Genomic DNA, 23,480 nt, shown 5'->3' with positions numbered 1-23,480 from the left:
TTTCTAAAAGGAGCCTGTTCTGGAATGTGTTTTCTAGGAACCCCTATAGCAATATAACCAAAAACCACTGTAGCAAGACAGTTTCCCCACATAGACAGTGACTGAAGCACTAGAAACGACACTGCTTTTATTTTCCAGGGTTTTTTTAACTTGGGCATCAAATTGGGCACAAAACTTAAAAGCCAGAAAAGAAGAAACTAAACCTGTTTTGAGAACATAAAGCAATTATCCAGCAGATGGCGCTCTAGGATCACAAGGGGTTGAGGAACCCTAGACCTGAAATAATGACCACAGAGTTCAGCAGCCCACAATGTTAAGCTTAGAATTTATAGCCTTTCATTACGCTTGTAAATCTAATATTCCTGCCAGCTAAGTGCTTTTACATTTTTCCCATGTACTGTTAGATCTATACAAAAGGAAACATAGCCCTGGCCGGTTGGCTCAGCGGTAGAGCGTCGGCCTAGCGTGCGGAGGACCCGGGTTCGATTCCCGGCCAGGGCACACAGGAGAAGCGCCCATTTGCTTCTCCACCCCTCCGCCATGCTTTCCTATCTGTCTCTCTCTTCCCCTCCTGGAGCAGAGATGGCCCGGGCGCTGGGCATGGCTCTGTGGCCTCTGCCTCAGGCGCTAGAGTGGCTCTGGTCGCAATATGGCGACGCCCAGGATGGGCAGAGCATCGCCCCCTGGGGGGCAGAGCACCGCCCCTGGTGGGCGTGCCGGGTGGATCCCGGTCGGGCGCATGCGGGAGTCTGTCTGACTGTCTCTCCCTGTTTCCAGCTTCAGAAAAATGAAAAAAAAAAAATAATAAAATAAAAATAAATAAAAATAAAAAAAAAACAAAAGGAAACATATACAATATTTATGTTATTAAGCTTAATACTGACATGAATCCCAGAGAACTCACCATTTAACTGAAGAATTGGAATATTACTAATACTATTGTGTCTATTTGCATATTCCTTTATCATCTTAACCAACTTCTTCCTCTTAATGCCGTAACAATTTACGGGTGTTATTTTCTGGGACTTTTTTTTTTCACTTGGATTTATGGTTTTAAATTTCACACATATTATACAAAATGCTGGTTTCTTTATTGCACACTAATTTTACAGCATTCCATTATGCAAGTATATCACAATTTATTTATTTATCCTTATGTCAATAAACATTTGGGTTATTTAGTTTTTGCTAATCTTTTTTTTTATGCATAGTGTGGCTACAGACTCTTATAGATGATCTATCTATTCAAGAGTTTCTCTAGGGTGTATTCTTTAAAGTGTAACTGCTAGGTCAAGTGTTCAATGTTCTAAATAATGTTTAGATCAATTCCCTTGGCTCCACAACCTCACCAACCTTTGGTGTTGTCAAATGTTAATTTTTTTTATCCAGTGTGTATAAAATGTCACTGTCGATGTAATATGTATTTCCTTAATTACTTATGAGGTTGTGCATCTTAATTATATGTTTGTTATCTCAGTAAAATGCCTAATCATATATTTACTCCTTTTTCTTTTGGGTTGTCTGTCATTCCCTATTGATGTTTTTGGAGTTCTTTCTATTACAGACACCTATCCTTTATCAGTTATACATATTATGAGAGTCTTTTCTAGTTTTAGAAGTTACACTTTCACTACCTTTCTTGTATTGTTTTATAATATATTTTTAGTTTTAGAATAACTGAATTTATCAATATTTTCTTTTATAGTTAGCAATTTTTGTGTCAGTAATTTTTTTTTCTTTAAGGCTTTATTAATTCGTTTTAGAGAGGAAAGAGAGAGAGAGAGGTGGGCAGGAGTAGGAAGTATCAACTCCCATATGTGCCTTGAACAGGCAAGCCTGATGTTTCGAACTGGCGACCTCAGCATTCCAGATCGATGCTTTATCCACTTTGCCACCACAGGTCAGGCTGTGTCCGTAATTTTAAAAAATTCTTCTGTATCATTAGTTCAGAAAGATGTTTTATAATTTTTCTCTAAATTTTACTTTCTTTCACACTTTTTTTTTTTTGTTCAACCAAATATAAAAAAAAAAAGCAGCAAGTTTATTCAATGGGAAAATAATATAACTGCTCACAAAAATTAGGGGATATTTCAAAATTAATATGAAGCTATAAAATATCCCCTAATTTTTGTGAGCAGTGTATTTTTTAGTAAATTATGCTGGAACTATTGAATATACATAAAAATCAAAAACAAAACTCAATATCTACAATACAGAAAAATTATAGATGTATCATCAACCTAAATATAAAGCTAACACTATAAAACATCTATTAGAAAACACAGAAAAACATCTTTACAATATTGGGGTTAGTACAGATGTTTTAGGACATAAGAAGCTCTCACCATAAAAGAAAAAAGTAATAAATTATACTCTGTCACAGTTAAATTTATGTTCCTAAAAAAACATTATTTAGACAATGAAAAGGCTGAAATAGTCATTCACTTTATATATTCGGATTAAACATCTGTTTTTAAACCATTTGGAATTGACTTTTGTGTATCATGTTACAGTCAGTCCGATTTTATTTTTTTCCAAACGGACAGCCCATTGTCCCAGACTGTTCTGACAAAACACACTTTCCCTCCGCACTGCAGTGTCATTCCTCTCATACATCAAGGTCACCCACAGGAGGGTGTTTGTTTCAGTGTCCTCTATTCTGTTCCACTAGTCATTTCAATATCCCCGTCATGACCACACTGTGTGAATAGATACAGAGATGCTGAGCGCTTTATAGTCTCAATATCTGGTAGAGCAAGTGCCCCCCACCTTCAAATTATTCTACTTTCACAGTGCATTGGCTCTTTGGGGCGGGAGCTTTTGCTCTTTCATACAAATGTGACCACTTAGTAAACTTGTTATGAATTAATAAAATGGAAAAATAAAATCCTAATGTTACTATGTCATTCCTCCTATTTTCTTTGGGGTACTTTAGTTTTTATAACCTGAAGTGGAGGCTGTTGAGCTCATTAATTTTCAGGCTTTATTATTTTATAATAAAAGGTTTAAAGGCTAACTGTTTCCCTTTAAATATCCCTTTACTTTCATCTTACAGCATTTGATATAATAGTTCACTATGATTCAGTACTAATTATTTTTCTTTTCTATTATGACTTTTTCCCCTTTGATCTGTAAGTTATTTACAAGTGTGTGAATGTGTGTGTGTGTGTGTGTGTGTTAAGGTATGGAACAATTTATCTTTTTCTTTTTAACTTCTAATTGAATTGAACAGCCATCAGGGAATGTGGCCTGCATGTATCAATTCTTTGAAATTTATCAAGATTGCTTTATGAACTAGTACATAGTCAGTTTTTGTAAACATATGTGCTTAAAGATAATGTGTATGCTCTAACAGTTCGGTACAGTATTTTATATACGTCCTTTAATGCATGCTTTCTTAAATTTTATTTTGTTTGAAAACTTTAACAAATAGAATTCAATACATAAAAAGGATTATTATGCTTCATGACCAATTGGGCTTATCCTAGATACACAAAGTTGTTTTAGCATTTGAAAATCAATCAGTGTAATTCACCATATTACAGCCTGACCAGGGGGTGGCGCAGTGGATAGAGCGTTGGACTGGGATGCAGAGGACCCAGGTTTGAGACCCTGAGGTCGCCAGCTTGAGCGTGGGCTCATCTGGTTTGAGCAAGGCTCACCAGCTTGGACCCAAGGTCACTGACTTGAGCAAGGGGTTGCTTGGTCTGCTGAAGGCCCACGGTCAAGGCACATATGAGAAAGCAATCAATGAACAACTAAGGTGTTGCAATGAAAAACTAAGGATTGATGCTTCTCATCTCTCTCCATTCCTGTCTGTCTGTCCCTATCTATCCCTCTCTCTGACTCTCTCTCTGTAAAAAGAAAGAAAGAAAGAAAACATGTTTCTTTAAAAAAAAATTCACCATATTACAGAAAAACCATATTATCATCTCAGTAGGTACAGAAAAATAGATTCAATAAGAGCATTTGAAAAAACCCAGTATCCGTTTGTGACCAAAAGTCCTATTTTAAAAAGCAAGTGTTAGTAAACTAAGAAAAGAAAAAAACTTCTTCAAGCGGATAAAGACATCTGCAAAACACCCACAGCCAGCATCATAGTCAGCCCCCTGAACTTACTGTCATACTGGCGTGCGACTTGTTCCTTCATCTGTCCCACTGTTTCTGTGCTTTTCTTTCGCATGTCTTCACTTGTCTCTCTATGTCGCACTCTCTGTTAATGTCTTCAAACTGACCTTCCAGATCACTAACTCTCTTATTGCATATTTAACCGTTTAATTAATGAGGACTTTTCCCCAATGATTATATTTTTATGTATTGATATTATTTGGTTCTTTTTTAAAAATTGCTGGATCATTTGTGTTAGCCTCTTATTACTTGATCATTTTTGTGATTTTATCTTTTATTTCTTTAAACATTTTATACTTGATTTTTTAGAGTCTATTCTGACAGTTGTAGTATCTAAAGTCCTACGTGGGGAACAGGTCAATCAATTTTTGCCTTTCCTGCTGACTCTCTGTCGCAGCTGTTTCCTCGTCTTAGTATTTTATCGCAAGCTTATTTCCTTGGTTTCAATGCGTGGGAAACCTAGGGATCTCAATTGGGCATGATTTTTTCCTATAGGATATACATTTGCTTCTGTGGGGAGTCAGGCTGTGATACAAACCTGGAACTACACTATTCCCATTTTGAACACACAGGCTTAACGTGGGAATTTCAGTTCAGGTCCCTCCCCTGCTCCTTGCCCAAGTCTCCTGGTGTTACTAGTTCTCCACAAGTTCTTCTGCATTTCCGGTTCCCTCACTCCTTAGAGCTCATTCCTTGGGCTCCAGCTCACATGTGAGATGCATCGAGCTAAAAAGTATATACAATTCTTGGAGATTTTTCGGACTGCATATAATCTCATTCGTTCATTAAAGCACATGTATTACCCAGGACCTAGTCATTCTCTGTGGTAGGTTCCATCAGAGTCTTCATCAGAAGCTGAAATCCAAATAATGTGCTTTCAAAAGTACCATATCATCTATGTTTGAAGTGCGTCTAAGAAGTTGAAGAAGAGCTCTACTAATTCTCCAGTTTCAAACACTCATTAGCATTTGTACAATAATTTGGGGTACATTTTAAAATTAGATAAAATCTCAAATGTTACTGTTCATTAAATATACTGCTTGAAACATTTCTATTAATTTATTCAGTTCTCTCTTTCAGTCCCTCCTTACAGTGATTTTTTTAACACTTCCTATATTAATAGATACAAATTTCGTGAAAATATCTTACTAAAGTTTAAACTTCCCAAGGACTCTATAATAGTAAGTATAATAATTAGAAACTTCCTTCATTCCAACCTTAACAATCTTTAAAATGTATGTGTGCCCTGGCCAGTTGGCTCAGTGGTAGAGCATCAACCAGATGTGTGGAAGTCCTGGGTTCGTTTCAGTTAGGGCACAAAGAAGAAGCAACCATCTGCTTCTCCACACCTTCTTCCATCCATGTCTTCTCCTCCTGCAGCCATGGCTCAATTGGTTCGAGTGCATCACCCAGGATGCTTAGGATGGCTCTGTGGAGCCTCTGCCTCAAGCACTAACAATAGCTTGGTTGCGAGCATGGCCCCAGATGGGCAGAGCATCAGCTCCAGATGGAGGTCACAGGATGGATCCCAGTCGGGGTGCATGTGGTAGTCTGTCTCTCTATCTCCCCTCTTCTCACTTAAATAAAAAATAAAAAATAAGCCCTCACCAGTTGGCTCAGCAGCAGAGCATTGGCCCAGGATGTGAAAGTCCAGGGTTCAATTCCTGGCCAGGGCACACAGGAGAAGCACCCATCTGCTTCTCCACCCTTCCCCTTCTCCTTTCTCTCTATCTCTCTCTTCCCCTCCCGCAGCCAAGGCTCCATTGGAGCAAAGTTGGCCTGGGCGCTGAGGATGGCTCCATGGCCTCCACCTCAGGTGGTAGAATGGTTCTGGTTGCAACTGAGCAATGCCCCAGATGAGCAGAGCATCGCCCCCTGGTGGGCATGCCAGGTGGATCCAGGTCGGTGCATGCAGGAGTCCTGTCTGTCTGCCTCCCCTCTACTTCTCATTTTGAAAAAATACAAAAAAACAAAAAGGTACATACATAAGGGGGAAAAAACCCCAAAACAAGGTAGGTAATCTGTTCACTTCCAACACCAGTCACAAAATGTTTAGATTCAACCCACATTTCAGATAGATGTTTAAATATTTTCTTATTTTAATATTACTTCTTTATATTAGAAGATTCTCCTCTTGATAATATCATCCCCTATCTCTGGTTAGCAAGTGAAAAGGATCAGCATACATAACAACCCTCACAATCACTTGTCCTGACATAATCCCTTTACAGCCCTGACTCCATATAATCGGTGTTCTCTGGCATCTTCTATAAATCCTACCCCAAATTAAATTGAGTTCTTAATGGATTCAGCCCTCGAGCAATAATTCTAAGTTCTTGAGTCTAACTCTGTTCATTCAACAACCCACTTTGGGTTCAGATGACAGCCTTTCATGCATTTCCCTCCGGAAAGCTAGACTGAAGCAATGATATTCTGTTTCTCGTGGGTGCTGTGAAGAGAAACATAAAAGCTATACTAATATTGTATCTATAAGTTTTGGGCCATCCAGAATAAAGCCTTTCTCTTCAATAATGTAGTAGTCTTAAAGGATGTTTGTTTTAAGCAAACATACACAGAACTTGTATGTAAAAATCTACATACATTCAAAAGATAAATGATAGGTTGGTTAGGTTGATTATCATTTTCTTAGAACTATGTATGAAAGTAGGTTATCCTTTCAGGTTTTAAAACATGACTTCAAGGCAGTCCATCATAATATTGATTTTAAATATTTTTACAATACCATTGGCAATGTAAGCAATCATGATGACCATTCTGAGTGCTATGTAATTCACTGCACATTCTTACAGAGCCCCCGGGTGTTGAAGAACAGAGATCTATCATAAATGCCAGAGAAAGCCTAATGACTTCAGGACAAGGCATTCAAGTGGTTTACCATAAAAGGCAATCAATAACTGAAATCACCAGCAGTTCTGGGTTTCTTGACCTGACACGTAATACCCTCGAAAACTATGCAAAGGTGAAAACTAACATAGTTAGTAATAAAGTAATAATGTGTTATTTTTCATGTTAATGAAGTCGTAAATGTATTATTTTTCATTAAATTACTATTGTTTTTGCCATAACAGGTGGTGGGGGAGGTGGGGAAGAGCCAGTATTTAGTTACTAAAACCAGACAAAGGGCAAATCCCACTGGGTACTCTTTTCCACAACTCCCCCCACTTGTACATCATTTTAGTGGCTCTGCTATCGAGACAAAATTTAATCCAAAGCATTTCCAAGAACAAAGGCCAAAACTTGTGCCCATTCTGAACATAATTAGAGTGACATCCTTAACCTCATACAACAGTGTCATAAGCAGCAGTGGCAGTTCAAGTGTGCCACACTCCGCTTGATCTTTAATATTAGATTCGCATGCTAGCACCCAGCGGCAAAGCACAGAAACTTGGTTTCATACATATGGCCTCGAGATGGGATTTTGTTTTTGTTTTTTGGGTTTTTTTGTGGGTTTTTTTGTATTTTTCTGAAGCCAGAAACGGGGAGAGACAGTCAGACAGACTCCCGCATGCGCCCGACCGGGATCCACCCGGCACACCCACCAGGGGCGATGCTCTGCCCCTCCAGGGCATCGCTCTGCCGCGACCAGAGCCACTCTAGCGCCTGGGGCAGAGGCCAAGGAGCCATCCCCAGCGCCCGGGCCATCTTTGCTCCAATGGAGCCTTGGCTGCGGGAGGGGAGAGATGGGATTTTGAATGCTCCATTTCCTTCACCCATTCCAGCTGCCTTCTGAACTGAAAAGTTACATGAGAACTGAGAAAATAATTTTTTAAATACTCTCTAAAAGTGAGTACATACTGGGAAGACCAAAAAAATTTTATTTTTTTGAATGAAAGTGAAAAGCAAACAATTTTTTCATAAAAGTGATATGAGTTCTTAAGTATCCTCAGTGGAGCTATTAAAGAAAAAATATCTCTGAGACTTCTCCATGATGTCATTTAAAGAATGCATTTCCCAATTGAGCTCTAATTGACCAAATAAAGAAAAAGACAAAGCATCTTGATTTCTATATCAACTATAAAGCCACTGTAGAGCCGAAAACATCATGCAGTTATCTGAATGAAGCCATACTTTTCAAATAAGAATTTCTCCTGAACATCCTATGTTATCAGTGGAAAGAATCACTAGGACAGAGACAGAATTGAAAATTCCAGATAAGAAAAAAAAGATACCACCACTGTCTCTCCTGCAAAGGAAATTAAGAGGTGATGCAAATATACTTATATTGGAAATGCTCTAAGACTGTGGTAAACATCCATGAAATTAAATGCACACAAACACACACATATGCACATGAATACTCATTCAGATATACACACATACACACAGTCAGGAAAATGGATGTGGCCCTGGCCAGCTGGCTCAGGCATCAGCCTGATGTATGGACGTCCCAAGTTCGATTCTCAGTTCAGGCACACAGTAGAAGCGACCATCTGCTTCTCTCCCGCTCCTTCCCCTACTTCTCTCCCTCTTCCCTTCCCACAGCCAGTGGCTCAATTGGTTTGAGTATCACCCAGGGAGCTGAGGATAGCTCGTTATATTTTCTAACAAAAAAATGTCATTTATAAACCTTGACAAGGACCATAATTTAGATCAAAAACTGACAGATTATATTCTCAAAAAGAAGTTGAAATTGAATCGTGTAGAAAAATTAAAACTCCAGGATACCTTAAACAAGTTAAGAAAATTCTCAGATATTTCAATACCACTGCCATCATCCACAAAATTTAAAAAAACCATTGCAGTTTTGCAAGTATAGATTACTCTGCAATACAATTTCTTTCTTTTATTTAATAAGCTCTTCTGAGGAAAGCTGTCATCTCTAATTCAGGTTAATTTGGGGGACACCTGTGTTTTCCAGATGGTATTAAGAGCAAACAGTTAATATGAAACTAAACTCAAAGTCATATGACTTTTATCTTAATGTGAAGTGCAAGAACTGTTAGCTTCTAAGCTCACTTCTATCCATTTCATAAACCAGCATTCTACCATGGAATTCTCCACACACTACTCCGAAAATGTCATGTTTCCATGTCAGGAAACAACAATGTAACCCTGAAAGTCTGCAATCGAGTCTGCTGCAAACCTGGCTGAACCACATTCCCTGCGGTAGAGTAGGCGAAATATAAAATAACAGGCAGCCTGTGTCTTCACTGCAGCAAACACATGGCTAATTTAGTGCCCAAAAGCCTACCTGTCTTCCAGCTTAGTTTAAGAAACTGGGCACTACAAATCTCTGGATAGTCTGGAGCTACAGCCAGGAGCTATTCACCTGCCAAAATGCTGATGAATTGAGCGGTCTTTTGTCATATTTCCAGTCTTCCTGTTTGTGCAGCTGTGCTCCAACCATCTTTTTCCTGCTCAAAGCCAATGTCTTGGAAAGTATAATTTGGCATGAACCTCTCAGTCTTAACAGGTGAGGAGATTGACTGTTTCCAAACAGTAAAACATCCTAACCCAGAGATAGTATGAATAAAAGAGAATAACTCACCATTAACAACCAAGGCAGTGTTAGGAAAATACAATCCACATTAAAACTTCCATCCAAGAAAATCTGGTGACGAAACTGTAGTTTTCCATTTAAACCAGCATTCTAAGTCCAGACTGCATATTGAACTCATCTGAAGTATTCTTCTAAAGTGCTGATGCCAGATTCCATCCTACACCAACTGAGTCAGAATCACTGGGAGGAGGACTTAAGCATCAGGGCCTTCGCAAAGCTCCCCAAGGTAATCTCTGGCCAGGTTGCTCAATTGGTTAGAGCACTATCCCGATAACACCAAGGTTGTGGTTTCAATCCTTGGTGAGGGCAATCAATGTTCCTCTCTCTCTCTCAAATTAGTAAATAAATGCTTTAAGAATAATAAATAAATAAGTAAAAGCTCCCCAAGATGATTCTAATGCTTAAGTGTAGCTGAGGTACAGACATAGTTATAAACAAGTCACAGGGATAACTTATTCAGGGACAGCAGGCTTTTTTTTTTTTTCTTTATTTTATTTTATTTTTTTTTAATTTTTATTTATTTATTTATTTATTCATTTTAGAGAGGAGAGAGAAAGGGAGAGAGAGAGAGACAGAGAGGAAAGAGAGAAGGGGGGAGGAGCTGGAAGCATCAACTCCCATATGTGCCTTGACCAGGCAAGCCCAGGGTTTTGAACCGGCGACCTCAGCATTTCCAGGTCGACACTTTATCCACTGCGCCACCACAGGTCAGGCTACAGCAAGCTTTTTCAGTGAAGAACCACATTGTAAATATTTTAGGGTTTGTGGTCATTTAGTCTGTCCCAATATCTGCTGCCCTGGCACAGAAGTGGCCATAAGCACTACATAAATGAACAAGTGCATCTGTGTGCCGATTACAGCTTTCTTTAGGAACACCAAAATTTAAATTCTATGTTATTTTTCCATGTCACAAAAATATTATTCTTCTTTTGATTTTTTTTTCAATCCTTCAAACATGCAAAGACCATTCCCAGTTTTCAGGCCACACAAAAACAGATGGCAGGCCAGACTTGGCTGAGCCCCAGCTTACTGCCTCCTGATCTACACTGCCGACTGAATCCACTTCTTAATCTTGTCTCAAAACATTTGCTCAGTGACTCATTCAGTCAGTCCTAGCATAGATTCTCTTCAAAGCACGGATACCTTCAGATTCAAGCTGGTCCAGGCCGTAGGGGGCAGCTGTATTCACACGGCTGACGGACGGAACTACAGTTCTCTCAGAAGATGCGTCAGAATCATAAAGCACTGGGGAAAAGCTGGGTGCCTCCTCCATTATTCCGGGGGGTGTCACTGGAGAGCCCAAAGCTGGTGTGAACAACTCCTTGTCTGGCCCTGTGACTGTGTCCATTAGGTCTGCCAAACACAAGAGACCAGGCTTGACCCATAGATGACCAATACAGGAAATGTACACATGTGCTTTTTACTATTTCAGCAAGATGATTAATGACCCTTACACCAGCTCCCCCTTCCCACGCTGCTTTGCTTCAGCTACACAAGGCAAATACTTTACCTTGCAGGAAAATATTTGTCTTAAATCAGAACTTTGTTTTTAAATTTTAATCTCCCCTTTATTCTATTGACAATATTATCAATTTTTAGGACTTTTATTTACTACCAAAGATAGAAAATTTAACAAAAACTTATTAAAGTATATGCCGAGGACTGCTTTTAAAAATCAAGTCAAAGGATAAGAGCGTAGATCTGTGTCTGGAATATGCTCAACTTCAAAAAGGCCAAATTTAGCCCCAATTCTTCCCAAATCTAAAAACCCGAGGAGAGCAGTACTTTGCAAGCCTGGTTGATCAGCAGAATCTCTTGAGGTAATTTGGTAAACGTCAATTTCATGCTTTGCCACAGAATCTCTTCAGTGGTGAAGCCTGGAAAATATTTTTAAAAGCTCCCAGGAGAGGGATTCACAGAGTCTCACACATATTATTGTTGGGAGTATAGATTGGCGCAATTGCTTTGGAAAACAAGCAGTGCCTCCCATAGGCGAACATTCATATACCCGACGGCCCAGTAATTCAGTTCCGTGGTATGCACCCAGGAGAAACTCCTGCAGGTGCACCATGGAGAATATGAAAAGGAATGCTCATGGCAGCAAGGTGCGCAACAGCCAAGCCTGAAAGTGACCCGGATGCAAATCACCAGGAGAGGCTGGATGAAGACTGAAGGAATACACTGTTTCATAATGGAGTATTAAAAACAATCAACAAAAAAGAGCTAGAGTAAGTAAATCTTAGCTATAGAATATTAAGTAAAGAAAAGTAAGTCCCAAAAAGGCTATCTACAGGCAATACTACCTTTATAAAGTTTTTAAAAAAAAACTAAGATTTTTAAATATATATATTTTAGGAGTACATATAGACACAATAAAACTAAAAGAAAATCAAGGAAATGATGAGTACCAGATTCAAGATGAAGTTAACAGTCAGAAGAAGTAGAGGTTGAGATGAGAAGAATCATGGGATTACATGTAGGTGATTGACAAGACCCTTGGCATGTGGGGGTGGGGGAGGTGAGGGGTTAGACCAGGGGTCAGGAACCTATGGCTCACGAGCCAGATGTGGCTCTTTTGATGGCTGCATCTGGCTCACAGACAAATCTTTAATAAAAATAATAATAACGTTAAAAATATAAAACATTCTCAGGTATTACAATCCATTCATTTCCTACCACTTATGTTCATGGTTGTGGGTAGCTGGAACGAATCACAGCTGTCCTCCAGGACAACACCAAATTTTTATTGGATAATGTGTAACGTACACAGGTCGTTGTATGGCTCTCACGGAATTACATTTTAAAATATGTGGCGTTCATGGCTCCCTCAGCCAAAAAGATTCCCGACTCCTGGGTTAGATGGTATTTATTACATTGTTAAAAATAACTCGGTTAATAATTAAAAGCGGGCCTTGCTTAGACCAATGATGAGACAAACGCATGAGATCCAAAAACTGATAAATAATAATAAATTCTGTATTATTCAGATTACAAAAATTAAAAATTATTGTCAATAAATTTTGTCAGCCTTGGCCCTGGCCAGTTGGCTCAGTGGTAGAGCGTCGGCCTGGCGTGCAGAAGTCCCGGGTTCGATTCCGGCCAGGACACACAGGAGAAGCGCCCATTTGCTTCTCCACCCCTCCCCCTCTCCTTCCTCTCTGTCTCTCTCTTCCCCTCCCGCAGCGAGGCTCCACTGGAGTAAAGATGGCCCCGGCGCTGGGGATGGCTCCTTGGCCTCTGCCCCAGGCACTAGAGTGGCTCTGGTCGCGATAGAGCCACGCCCCGGAGGGGCAGAGCATCGCCCCCTGGTGGGCAGAGCGTGGCCCCCTGGTGGGCGTGCCGGGTGGATCCCGGTCGGGCGCATGCGGGAGTCTGTCTGACTGTCTATCCCCATTTCCAGCTTCGGAAAAATACAAAAAAAATAAATAAAAATAAAAAAAAATAAAAAATTTGTCAGTCTTATTATCACCCAAATTTGAAATTTTTGCTGCCTTTAAGACATCAGAAGGAAGATATGAGGACTTCTTATAGAGAGAACAATTTGTATACGTTATTTCAAATCTGTAAAATAACCTGTAAAACAGGCATTATTGAGAGATAGGCATTATTAGAGATGAACAAACCAAGGTTTGGAGACATTAAGAAACTTACTTGAGGCCACAATACTAGTGAGGACCAAAGTTGGGATTCAAGCCCACATCAATGCTCTCTTCACCACACCCCCTGGGTCTTAGCAGCCAGGGCTGTCAAACTAGCAGAGAAGTCTCGGGAGGTGAGATCTGGCCTTCTCCAGCTCTTAAGATGAGCCACCAGATTTTTCTTAGGAACTAACCCCTTATTCTTTGAGGCTGTGTGACATCTCTCCAAATAAAAGCTCTCCTACCTTTCCTGGTCACTCTCCAGGCGAGGGGGGTGTGTGTACCCTGGTGACAAGGGCCATCTGCCTCACTCATTCTATTGCTTACCAACTCACAGAAAAGATAGACCCCCATAACACTGAGCCCAACTCCCTTACAGACCTTCCACAGTGGGAGTAACTTCAGAAGACAGAGGTACAGCTGTCGTTGACACTGCAGTGGCCAGAGGCTCCCATCTTCTCGACAGCTGAGTAACACCAGGAACATCTGACGTGGCAGAGGGGGGCTCTTTTCCTCCCTCAGTCTCACCATTTTCTCTGGTAACTTGGACGGAAGAAACTTGCTGCTCTTGTGTCACCAATGATAAAGCAGCCTCCGCTTCTTGAACAGCTGTCGTCATCTCTTGAGTGATGGTGTCTTAAAAGAGGGGAAACAACATTTTAATATAGGTCTAATTACCATACCCTAAAAAGTCATTATAAAATGTCAGATAGCTATTTCAGGGACTCGGAAGGCAAAGGAATCTCACAGAAACAAAATGTTCAAATGTTCTCAGTATTGCTGAGTTCAGGAGGAGTGAATCCATCTAAGACAGAGATAAAGAAGTTAATGCAAAAAACATAAAAGAAAATAAAATCTAAAACAAGAAGAGCAATAGCTGAGCTCCCTTTTATGAATATCAACATAATCAGTTCGTTAAGAAACAAATTATACAGAACTAAATTACATACAAAAATTCTCAGAAGCATTGTATACATTCATTTTCCCATTGACGTTTTTGAAAGTGAGCATTTCGAACTAAAGGAATGATAATTCCAATAACTAATGTTTACTGAGTTTCTGTTATAGGCCAAACACGCAAAAAGCTAAGTGCATGGTAGACATTATCTTATTTTATCCTTCTGTATGTAATAAGGAGATGTAAGTACTAATATCATTTTGTGGCAGCCATATATCATAGTGGTCAAGATGCAGGTTCAAGAGCCAATCTGCCTGGGTCTGAGCTATGACTCAGCCACCGACTAGCTGTGTGAGCTTGAACAAATTACTTAACATCTCTGGGACTTGAGTTTCCTCAACTAGAAAACTGGAAAGAATAGTACCTATCTCACAGAGTTGTTACAAAGATTAAATTATATAACACATGTAAAACCCTTGAAACATGCCCACTGACCTTTTAATAAACATTGGTAACTATTTAATAAACATCAGCTGTTATCACCTGTTTTACAAACAACTTAGGTTTAAAGAAATTAAGGTGGCCCTGGCTAGTTGGCTCAGCGGTAGAGCGTCGGTCTGGCGTGCGGGGGACCCGGGTTCGATTCCCGGCCAGGGCACATAGGAGAAGGGCCCATTTGCTTCTCCACCGCCCCCCTTCCTCTCTGTCTCTCTCTTCCCCTCCCGCAGCCAAGGCTCCATTGGAGCAAAGATGGCCCCCGCGCTGGGGATGGCTTCTTGGCCTCTGCCCCAGGTGCTAGAGTGGCTCTGGTCGCGGCAGAGCGGCGCCCCCAGAGGGGCAGAGCATCGCTCCGTGGTGGGCAGAGCGTCGCCCCTGGTAGGCGTGCCGGGTGGATCCCGGTCGGGCGCATGCGGGAGTCTGTCTGACTGTCTCTCCCTGTTTCCAGCTTCAGAAAAATACAAAAAAAAAAAAAGTTAAGGAACCTGCCTGTGGTTACATAATTAATGCTCTTAACCACTGTGCTGACTATGCTCATGAATGAATGAATGGATAAAGAAGTTGTGGTCTATATATACACAACAGAATATTCTTCAGCCATGAGAAAGAAAAACATCCTGTTGTTGGCCAAGATTTACATTTGCTTTTAGATTATAAAAGAGAATGAAACACATTTGTGGGATATATGTATGTATCCGAGGTCGCTTTCTTTAATCTGTTCAAATAAATTATTAAGGATTATTTATAAGGGTCAATACTTGCCCCTTTCTTAGGGAGGAACTATGCTGCAGATTTTAAATACTGAGCCACTATTAAAACTCAATTCCTAGAAGACCCTATTATCTCTCTTTTTTTAAATACTAATTATAGATACATAGCATATTATTAGCAAGTCCAGTAAGTCATGCAATGAAAAAATGGCATTATAGGGATAGGTGAAAAGGTTTTCTCTACGTTTTTATTAATGACATCATGGGACTTTCTGTTACTTAAAACTTTTTTCATTGGAAACCATTTATTTGCTTTAAAATAGTGTTTGTACATTTTTCAATATAAACTGTTTCCTTTCTTGGTCCCCATTCAGTTTGAACTATTTTTCCTTTTGAATTAAAGAGATGTTTACATTTGATAGACTGATATACCTAGTTATAGAACAACGTGAGTTACAGTACATTTCATGCACAAGCTTCATATCTGCCCTCTGGACCAGTGTTTAAGTTTTGCTTTCTTTTTTCTTTCTCCAGTGCGATTGCAAATCTCTTGAGAGCCAGGATGCATTACCCTTTCTGTACCTCCAGCACCTAGGACAATGTTCTGCCATAAAAAGACAATGTATAGTTTGTTAAGCACTAAGCAATCTTTAAGTTACCTTCATTTTTGAAAGCATAATGAACAACTTTGAGAACAAATATGTAAAAATAAATGTGCAGTCTATGGTCATAGTTTCACGAAATAGCAAGAAATATCAAAATGATTTGCCTGGCCTGTGGTGACACAGAGGATAAACCCTCAATCTGGAATGCTGAGGTCACCTGTTTGAAAACCTGGGCTTACCTGGTCAAGGCACATAACAATCAATGAACAACTAAAGTGAAGCAACTATGAGTTGATATTTCTTGCTCCCCCCACTTCTTTTCTCTGTAAAATCAATAAATAAAATCATTTTTTAAAAAGCCAAATTTTTCATAGAAATCATTAAAAAAAATATCAAAATGACATAATACTTTGAGCCCAGGCCGGACAGCTCAGTTGGTTAGAACAAGGTTGCGGTTTGATCCCCAGTCAGGGCACATGCAAAAGTCAACCAATGAACACATAAGTAAGTGGAACAGCAAATCAATGTTTCTCTCTTTTAAAAAAAAAAACAAAAGAATTTCTTTAATGACATTGTACTTTGAATAAGTGACTGCTGTTAAAGAAAGAAGAATGAAAACTAGAAATAATAATGGGAATTTTTAAAATAACATTCAAAAATCTCAGGACACTCATTTGTTCATAATATCCCCCAATCACCAAGAAGTCATTGCATATCCTGAAAAAGATAATGTCCTAAGTAGTCTGTGAGACCTAAAATGATTAACATTTGAATTTCTTACTTCTGAAAAATTCTTATAACTATCAAAAAATAGGTAGAAAGCTTTTTGGTTATTCTCTAAGTATTGTTGTCAATAATCTCAATTATTCACATGCTTTTCAACTCTGTGGGACAAGAAAATTAAAGTGAAAGGACTTATTTGACTGTTCCTCTCTCTATGAAGAACATGTAGAAGATGTGTGATTAATTTGGACAATGCAGGCAATTAACTTGGATAATTCCAGTCTGAATGGTTCTCTATCTTCACTTACTCATCCATTAAACTGTGTTTATTGAGCACCTCCTAGGTACCAGATACTGTGCTCTCTGTTCTAGAAATGAAAAGAGGTTGCCTGTTAAAAGACTAGAGTTAAGTGAGGCAATTATGACTCAGTAAGGAGCATATTCAATAATCAAAATAATAATCAGGCCCTGGCCGGTTGGCTCAGCGGTAGAGCATGGGCCTGGCGTGCGGGGGACCCGGGTTCGATTCCCGGCCAGGGCACATAGGAGAAGCGCCCATTTGCTTCTCCACCCCCCCCCCTTCCTCTCTATCTCTCTCTTCCCCTCCTGCAGCCAAGGCTCCATTGGAGCAAAGATGGCCCGGGTGCTGGGGATGGCTCCTTGGCCTCTGCCCCAGGCGCTAGAGTGGCTCTGGTCGTGGCAGAGCGACGCCGCGGAGGGGCAAAGCATCGCCCCCTGGTGGGCAGAGCGTCGCCCCTGGTGGGCATGCCGGGTGGATCCCGGTCGGGCGCATGCGGGAGTCTGTCTGACTGTCTCTCCCCGTTTCCAGCTTCAGAAAAAAAAAAAAAAAAAGCAGACAATTATCAAAGTCATTTTACCTTTTAGGCTGTATTACTAGAAGCTAATGCAAGTCTAGTACATAAGTATCCTTGAGGATTCAGTTGTGCAATGAATAATCTGAAACTGTGTGACTTAATGTTCCAGGAACATCTTAAAGTGTTCCAGAGAACCGGACTTCTTGTACTGTCATACCTGGTATCTCCATGGTCATGTGAACCCAACTCTCCTCATGAAACTTAAAAACAAAACTTATGAAACATTTTTCTGGAAGCTTCTATGAAAACTTACATTATCCTAGGTCTTTTGGTCTTTAAAAATTGAATTGGACATGTAAAATTCAATCTTTCATCGTTTTAATTCAATCCCAATTACACTTTATAAAACATATTGCTAATTTGATATTTTCCGTTAATTGTCTACTTAGCAGAAGTAACAAGCTATCCACATTCCAAAACAATTTGGAATGAGCATATGCATGTTACACTACGCCTTTTCTTCCCCATGCTGTTATCTAACCAACCACACGTACTAAAAGAAAAATATTATCCATCAGCAACACATGGAAGGCTTCTCAGCTCACAACATTCACAGATGGGAAGGCCAAGAGGAAGTACACAAAGTGCAGAATCAAGACAGCAGAGAAGATCAATTTGTATTGGTTTCTTTCCCCAATATTTCTAGATGAACTTCTTTATGAAAAGACAAAGTCAAAAAACTTACATGGTTAATACTGTAAGATAAATATTTATCTAAAGCTTTTTGGGAAGAAATATCAGGGATAGGTGCATTTTTTCACAGCAATGTGTAGGGTAATATCCTACACTGTTTATTATACCACTTGAACATATAGCTAATTCTTTCAGTTTATACATTTTCACAGTAAAACGAAACATATTAAGTCTATGTCAGGGTTTCTTAGCGCTGTTGACATTTCGGCGCAGATAAATCTTTGTTGTTGGGGGGGCTGCCCTGTGCCTTGTAGGATGTTTAGTGACACCTTGGCCTCTACCCACTGGATGCCAGTAGTCAGTAGAATCCCTCTCTTGTGACAACCGTAAATGTCTCCAAATATTGCCCAATGATGGGGTGGGGGGGAGACAAAATGTTCCCAGTTGAATAGCACTGGTCTATATGCAGGAGTTATATTCGGGTATAATTTTTATATAAAAAATATTTTTATTTGATTATTTTTGCTTTTCATTAAAACTTAGATAACTTTTTTTTTCTTTTTTTTTTTTGTATTTTTCTGAAGCTGGAAACGGGGAGAGACAGTCAGACTCCCGTATGCGCCCGACCGGGATCCACCTGGCACGCCCACCAGGGGGCGATGCTCTGCCCCTCTGGGGCGTCGCTCTGTTGCGACTAGAGCCACTCTAGCGCCTGGGGCAGAGGCCAAGGAGCCATCCCCAGCGCCCGGGCCATCTTTGCTCCAATGGAGCCTTGGCTGCGGGAGGGGAAGAGAGAGACAGAGAGGAAGGAGAGGGGGAGGGGTGGAGAAGCAGATGGGCACTTCTCCTGTGTGCCCTGGCCGGGAATCGAACCCGGGTCCTCCGCACGCTAGGCCGACGCTCTACCACTGAGCCAACCGGCCAGGGCCTAGATAACTTATTTTTTAAGAGACCTAAAGTAATTTTAATGCAAATTACAAAATGAGTTAGCCTGTCTCCATCCATAGCTTCTCAATGAAAGAATTACAGTACTATTTAAAAATTCCTAAAAGGCATTAAAGGCAGTTGTTGTTGTTTTTCAGATACAGTTGTTTCCAGTGATATATTTGGTTCTCCTATTTGCTTCCTGGATGTCTCAGCTAATAGTCTTTGTTGTTGCTGTTCTTGGATGCTTGGCCATAAGCACCGAGTGAGGGCTGATCCGGCAGACAGGTAAGAAGGTTGGATATCTTATCCCTCCTGCCTTCTCCTCTTTCCCACCTCCCCAGTGAATGTCACACCTCGAGGGTTTTTGGGGGGAGATAGCTCTCCAGTTTCACAAATCCCTGGCATCACAGACAAATGTGGGCACCGAACGCCACACAGTCATGACAACCTGCCAGGAGAATCCATGGGATCATTTCAGATTCTCATGTACCCCTGAAGTTTGAGGGAAGGAAATTCATACATTGCTTGGGGCTTAGGCTTCTCAGATTTCTGGTTCTGAGGGTTGTTTGTTCCTACTGTCGCTAGTAGGAAACTATAGAAAACCCACCAGGTAGACCCACCTTCTTCCAGAGGCTCATGCAGATTCCTTCAAACCCCAGGATTGTCACCCACACTCCCACCCACCACATGACAGTTTTCCATCGAGGCAGGAGGTGGCACAGATAAGTTATTTTTAAACTGTCACTTTTAAAAAAATAAAACAAGTGAACTGAGGAATGGAATAGAGGCAGAGGCAGGGTCACAGGGACCAGTTACAGCAGTCAGAGGGAAGGGGGATGAGGGGATGGGATCAGAGAAGGCAAAGGGATTAGTGAAACTATATATACATAACACAGAGATACAGATAAGAGGACAGCAAATCCTAGAGGGAAGGGGGAGGGAGGTAGGGGGAAGGGGGCAAAAGGGGTATAAAAAGGGACACAGGGGTGAGGGAGTTATATTCAGCGGGACATTTGAATCCATGTAAACACAATAAATGAAAAATTAATAAAAATTTCAAAATAAATAAAACAACACCTAAAACTCATACAGTGTTATATGTCATGTATATTTCAATTTTAAAAAATAATAAAACCAAATGAAAGCATTCCAAATTAAAGCTTCTTTTTGTTTCTTCCTTTTACCTTTAAATGTATTTCTTAGTGGTTGATAAGCCTCAGACTCATATTCTGAGATGGAAACGGTGGTGTCTAAGAAAACCATGGCATTGTTTTCCTTGGTGGATTCCACATTGTCTGCAGTATTTTGAAACAGGTTTATAACAGAGACTTCCGTATTTTCCATCAGACTTGTGGGAGTAAAGGCTATCTCAGCGGTGAGGGCAGACGGTCTCTCAGCCCCGTGTGCTATGGGCAGAGCTGTGCCCGTGTGCGTTTCCTCTTCAGGCAGCCCGAGACCCACATGTGCAGCCTCTGCCAAAGGTTCGTTCCCTTCCATACCTTCCATACCATTATCGGTTCCTTGGGCTGTTGGAAACATTTCCATTCTCATCTGAGTCTCTGTATTTTCTTCAAGCTTTGGGGTCTTTATCTGGCTTACACTCTCCAATTTGGTGTCATCCCACTCATCACTTAGGACAGAGGCAGCTGGAACAGCTGTGCTGACACTCACTGTGATTTCCACGGTTCCCGGAAGGCTGGAAGTTTCTGACTCAACACTCAGAGTGTATGCGGAGGTTGCAAGCCCCTGCTCGGTGGCAGCAGCCTGGGTGTTATCAGCTGTCATCTGCGGAGGCTTCTCTCTATCCGACAGGAGGCTTCCAGACTCAGTGCCTGCAACGAGCTCAGCACCAGGAAAAGAAGTTGCCCTAGGATCCCTATTGGCTTCTAATTTCTCAGTCCTTGGATTGGTGGTTAGTATTTTATTAGTATTCACATAGGATGAAGGTGACTGTCCCAAACTAATGCCTCCCTGACTTTCAGCTGTAAATAACTGATTATCCACATACTTCAAAAAATCTCCTGTTGTGTCTGTGGTCCCTTCTATTATGGGCTGAGTGTTGGTACTACTAAAGGGTCCCTCCTTATCATCAATATTCTGAGAAGCCGAGGCCATGATAGGGTTGATTACCCTGGCCTTGGGAAGCAGGCTTTCGGGAGACGTTCTCTCTGGCTGGCTGGAACCAGACACTTCTTCCCCTGCTTGGACGGCTGGCTCAGTAGCAGTGTCGACACCCAGGCTATTAGGCGGCGGGAGCCCAGCTCCTGTGGAACTGGTTTCTTTGTTAATAGGAAATGCATCATTCAGTGGCACTGCTGATGGTCCTGCTAACACTTTCGTTGGATCTTCAGAGATCACCGGTTGGGGAGTGAACTTGGAAGTCACGCCGCCGTTCATCTCTAGGTCATCCGCATCTATCCTGTCAGACAGCCCTCTTTTTTCATGAACATGAACATGTGCTAGCTCCCTTCTTTCCATTTTGGGGAAGGCTAAACATTGTGTGGCAAAGTTGAGAAGTAGAAGGCTACAGAAAGCCAGGCAGGTGTGCAGTACCATCGGTCTTCTCATAGTGAAAGAAAAACGTGCACATAAAATGACAGAGTTGACAATTGCAGTAATTGAGTCCTGTGGAAAAAAAACAAAGCATATCAAACGGTTATATAAACGTATTTTGTAAATCAGCCCCTTCAAATTAAACCATAAGTAAAATAATCTCCTTGACTTCATGCTCAGAGGTGGTACATAAGAGAGAACTGTTCTATTTCTTTTTACCTTTGAGACATGAATAACCCAGTTCATTTCTCCCTGCTGAATTCTGCGGCTGATTTCTCTTGATGCTCTCTAGAAAAGTACACAGAGTTCAAGTACTCCATTTACTGCTTCTTAAATACCTACTTGAAATAAACTACCCTTGAAGTCACATTTGCAATATTCTCTCCAAATTCCTCTATTAATCATGTAGTCAAATGACTGCAGAAATATCCAGGACACAGAAAGTAAGTTTTACATTCATTTAGAGAACCTTTTAAGTTCTCTAAAAAAAAAAAAAAAAATATATATATATATATATATATATATATATATATATACATATATTAGCTTGAGAGACAGAGATAGAGAGAGGCACAGATAGGGACACACAGACAGGAAGGGAGAGAGATGAGAAGCATCAATTCTTCATTGCGGCATCTTAGTTGTTCATTGATTGCTTTCTCTATGTGCCTTGATTAGGGGGGTTCCAGCTCAGCAGTGATCTTTTGCTCAAACCAGTGACCTTACACTCAAGCCAGCAACCTTGAGCTTCAAGCCAATGACCTTTGGGCTCAATCCAATGACCATGGGTCATGTCCATGATCCCATGTTCAAGCTAATGACCCTGTGCTCAAGCTGGTGAGCCCACGCTCAAGCCAGATGAGCCTGCACTCAAGCCAGTGACCTCAGGGTTTTGAACCTGGGTCCTCTGTGTCCCAGGCTGACATTCTATCCACTGCACCACTGCCTGGTCAGGCTAAGTATATTTTAATATATATTAAATGTCATCATAAAATACTGAATACTGGCCTGTCCTGGGGTGGCACAGTGGATAAAGCGTTGACCTGGAATTCTGAGTTTGACAGTTCAAGACCCTGGGCTTGCCTGGTCAAGGCACATATGGGAGTTGATGCTTCCTGCTCCTCCTGCCCTTCTCTCTCTCTCTCTCTCCCCTCTCTAAAATGAACAAAAATAAAATCTTTTAAAAAATACTGAATACCAGTTACATTCAAAACATTTTAATATATAAATGATATTCAATTAAATTGCCTTTAAAATGCTTAAATTATTTCTTTTCTCTGCAACAACTACAAAAATTATAAGCAAAATCTTCGTGTTCAAAATTTAGGAATCAGTAAAAGTAAACGAGTTAATGTAGGTATATATATATATTTTTAAGATTTTTTTTTTATTTTACAGAGAGAGGAAGGCATAAGGGAGTGAGAAGCATCAACTCATAGTTGTTTTACAATAGTTGTTCATTGATTGCTTCTTATATGTGCCTTGACAGGGCAAGCCTAGGGTTTCAAACTGGCAACCTCAGTATTCCAGGTCAACACAATCCACTGTGTCACCACAGGCCAGGCAGTAAGTATATTTATTAACAGAAAAAACATTTTTAAGAGAACAAAAATATATTTCAAATTTGCAACCTTTACTAAATACACATTATTATAATATTAAGACTCGTATTTTTTAAAAAAGAAAACTACTTACACTCTCATCACAACTAAAACTGTATGAAAAACTGATCATTTTCCCCAAAATTTGAAAGTTTTAGTTTTATTTAATC

General features: G+C 40.4%; 1 protein-coding gene across 1 annotated transcript in view; it reads right to left on the bottom strand.

Annotated features, from left to right (window-relative positions):
- Positions 1–23,480, bottom strand: part of ARMH4 (armadillo like helical domain containing 4) — a 116,183-nt gene that overhangs the window by 83,989 nt on the left and 8,714 nt on the right. Inside the window, exons 2-4 of the mRNA XM_066276419.1 lie at positions 20,341–21,781; positions 13,669–13,923; positions 10,793–11,002 (exon numbers count right to left, since the gene is read on the bottom strand). Of these exons, the coding sequence (XP_066132516.1) occupies positions 10,793–11,002; positions 13,669–13,923; positions 20,341–21,724 (1,849 nt within the window). The 5' untranslated portion in view covers positions 21,725–21,781. The remainder of the gene's footprint in view (positions 1–10,792; positions 11,003–13,668; positions 13,924–20,340; positions 21,782–23,480) is intronic.

This window comes from Saccopteryx bilineata, chromosome 4 (assembly GCF_036850765.1).
Source record: "Saccopteryx bilineata isolate mSacBil1 chromosome 4, mSacBil1_pri_phased_curated, whole genome shotgun sequence".
NCBI lineage: Eukaryota > Metazoa > Chordata > Mammalia > Chiroptera > Emballonuridae > Saccopteryx > Saccopteryx bilineata.
This window is presented reverse-complemented; position numbering and strand designations above follow the sequence as displayed.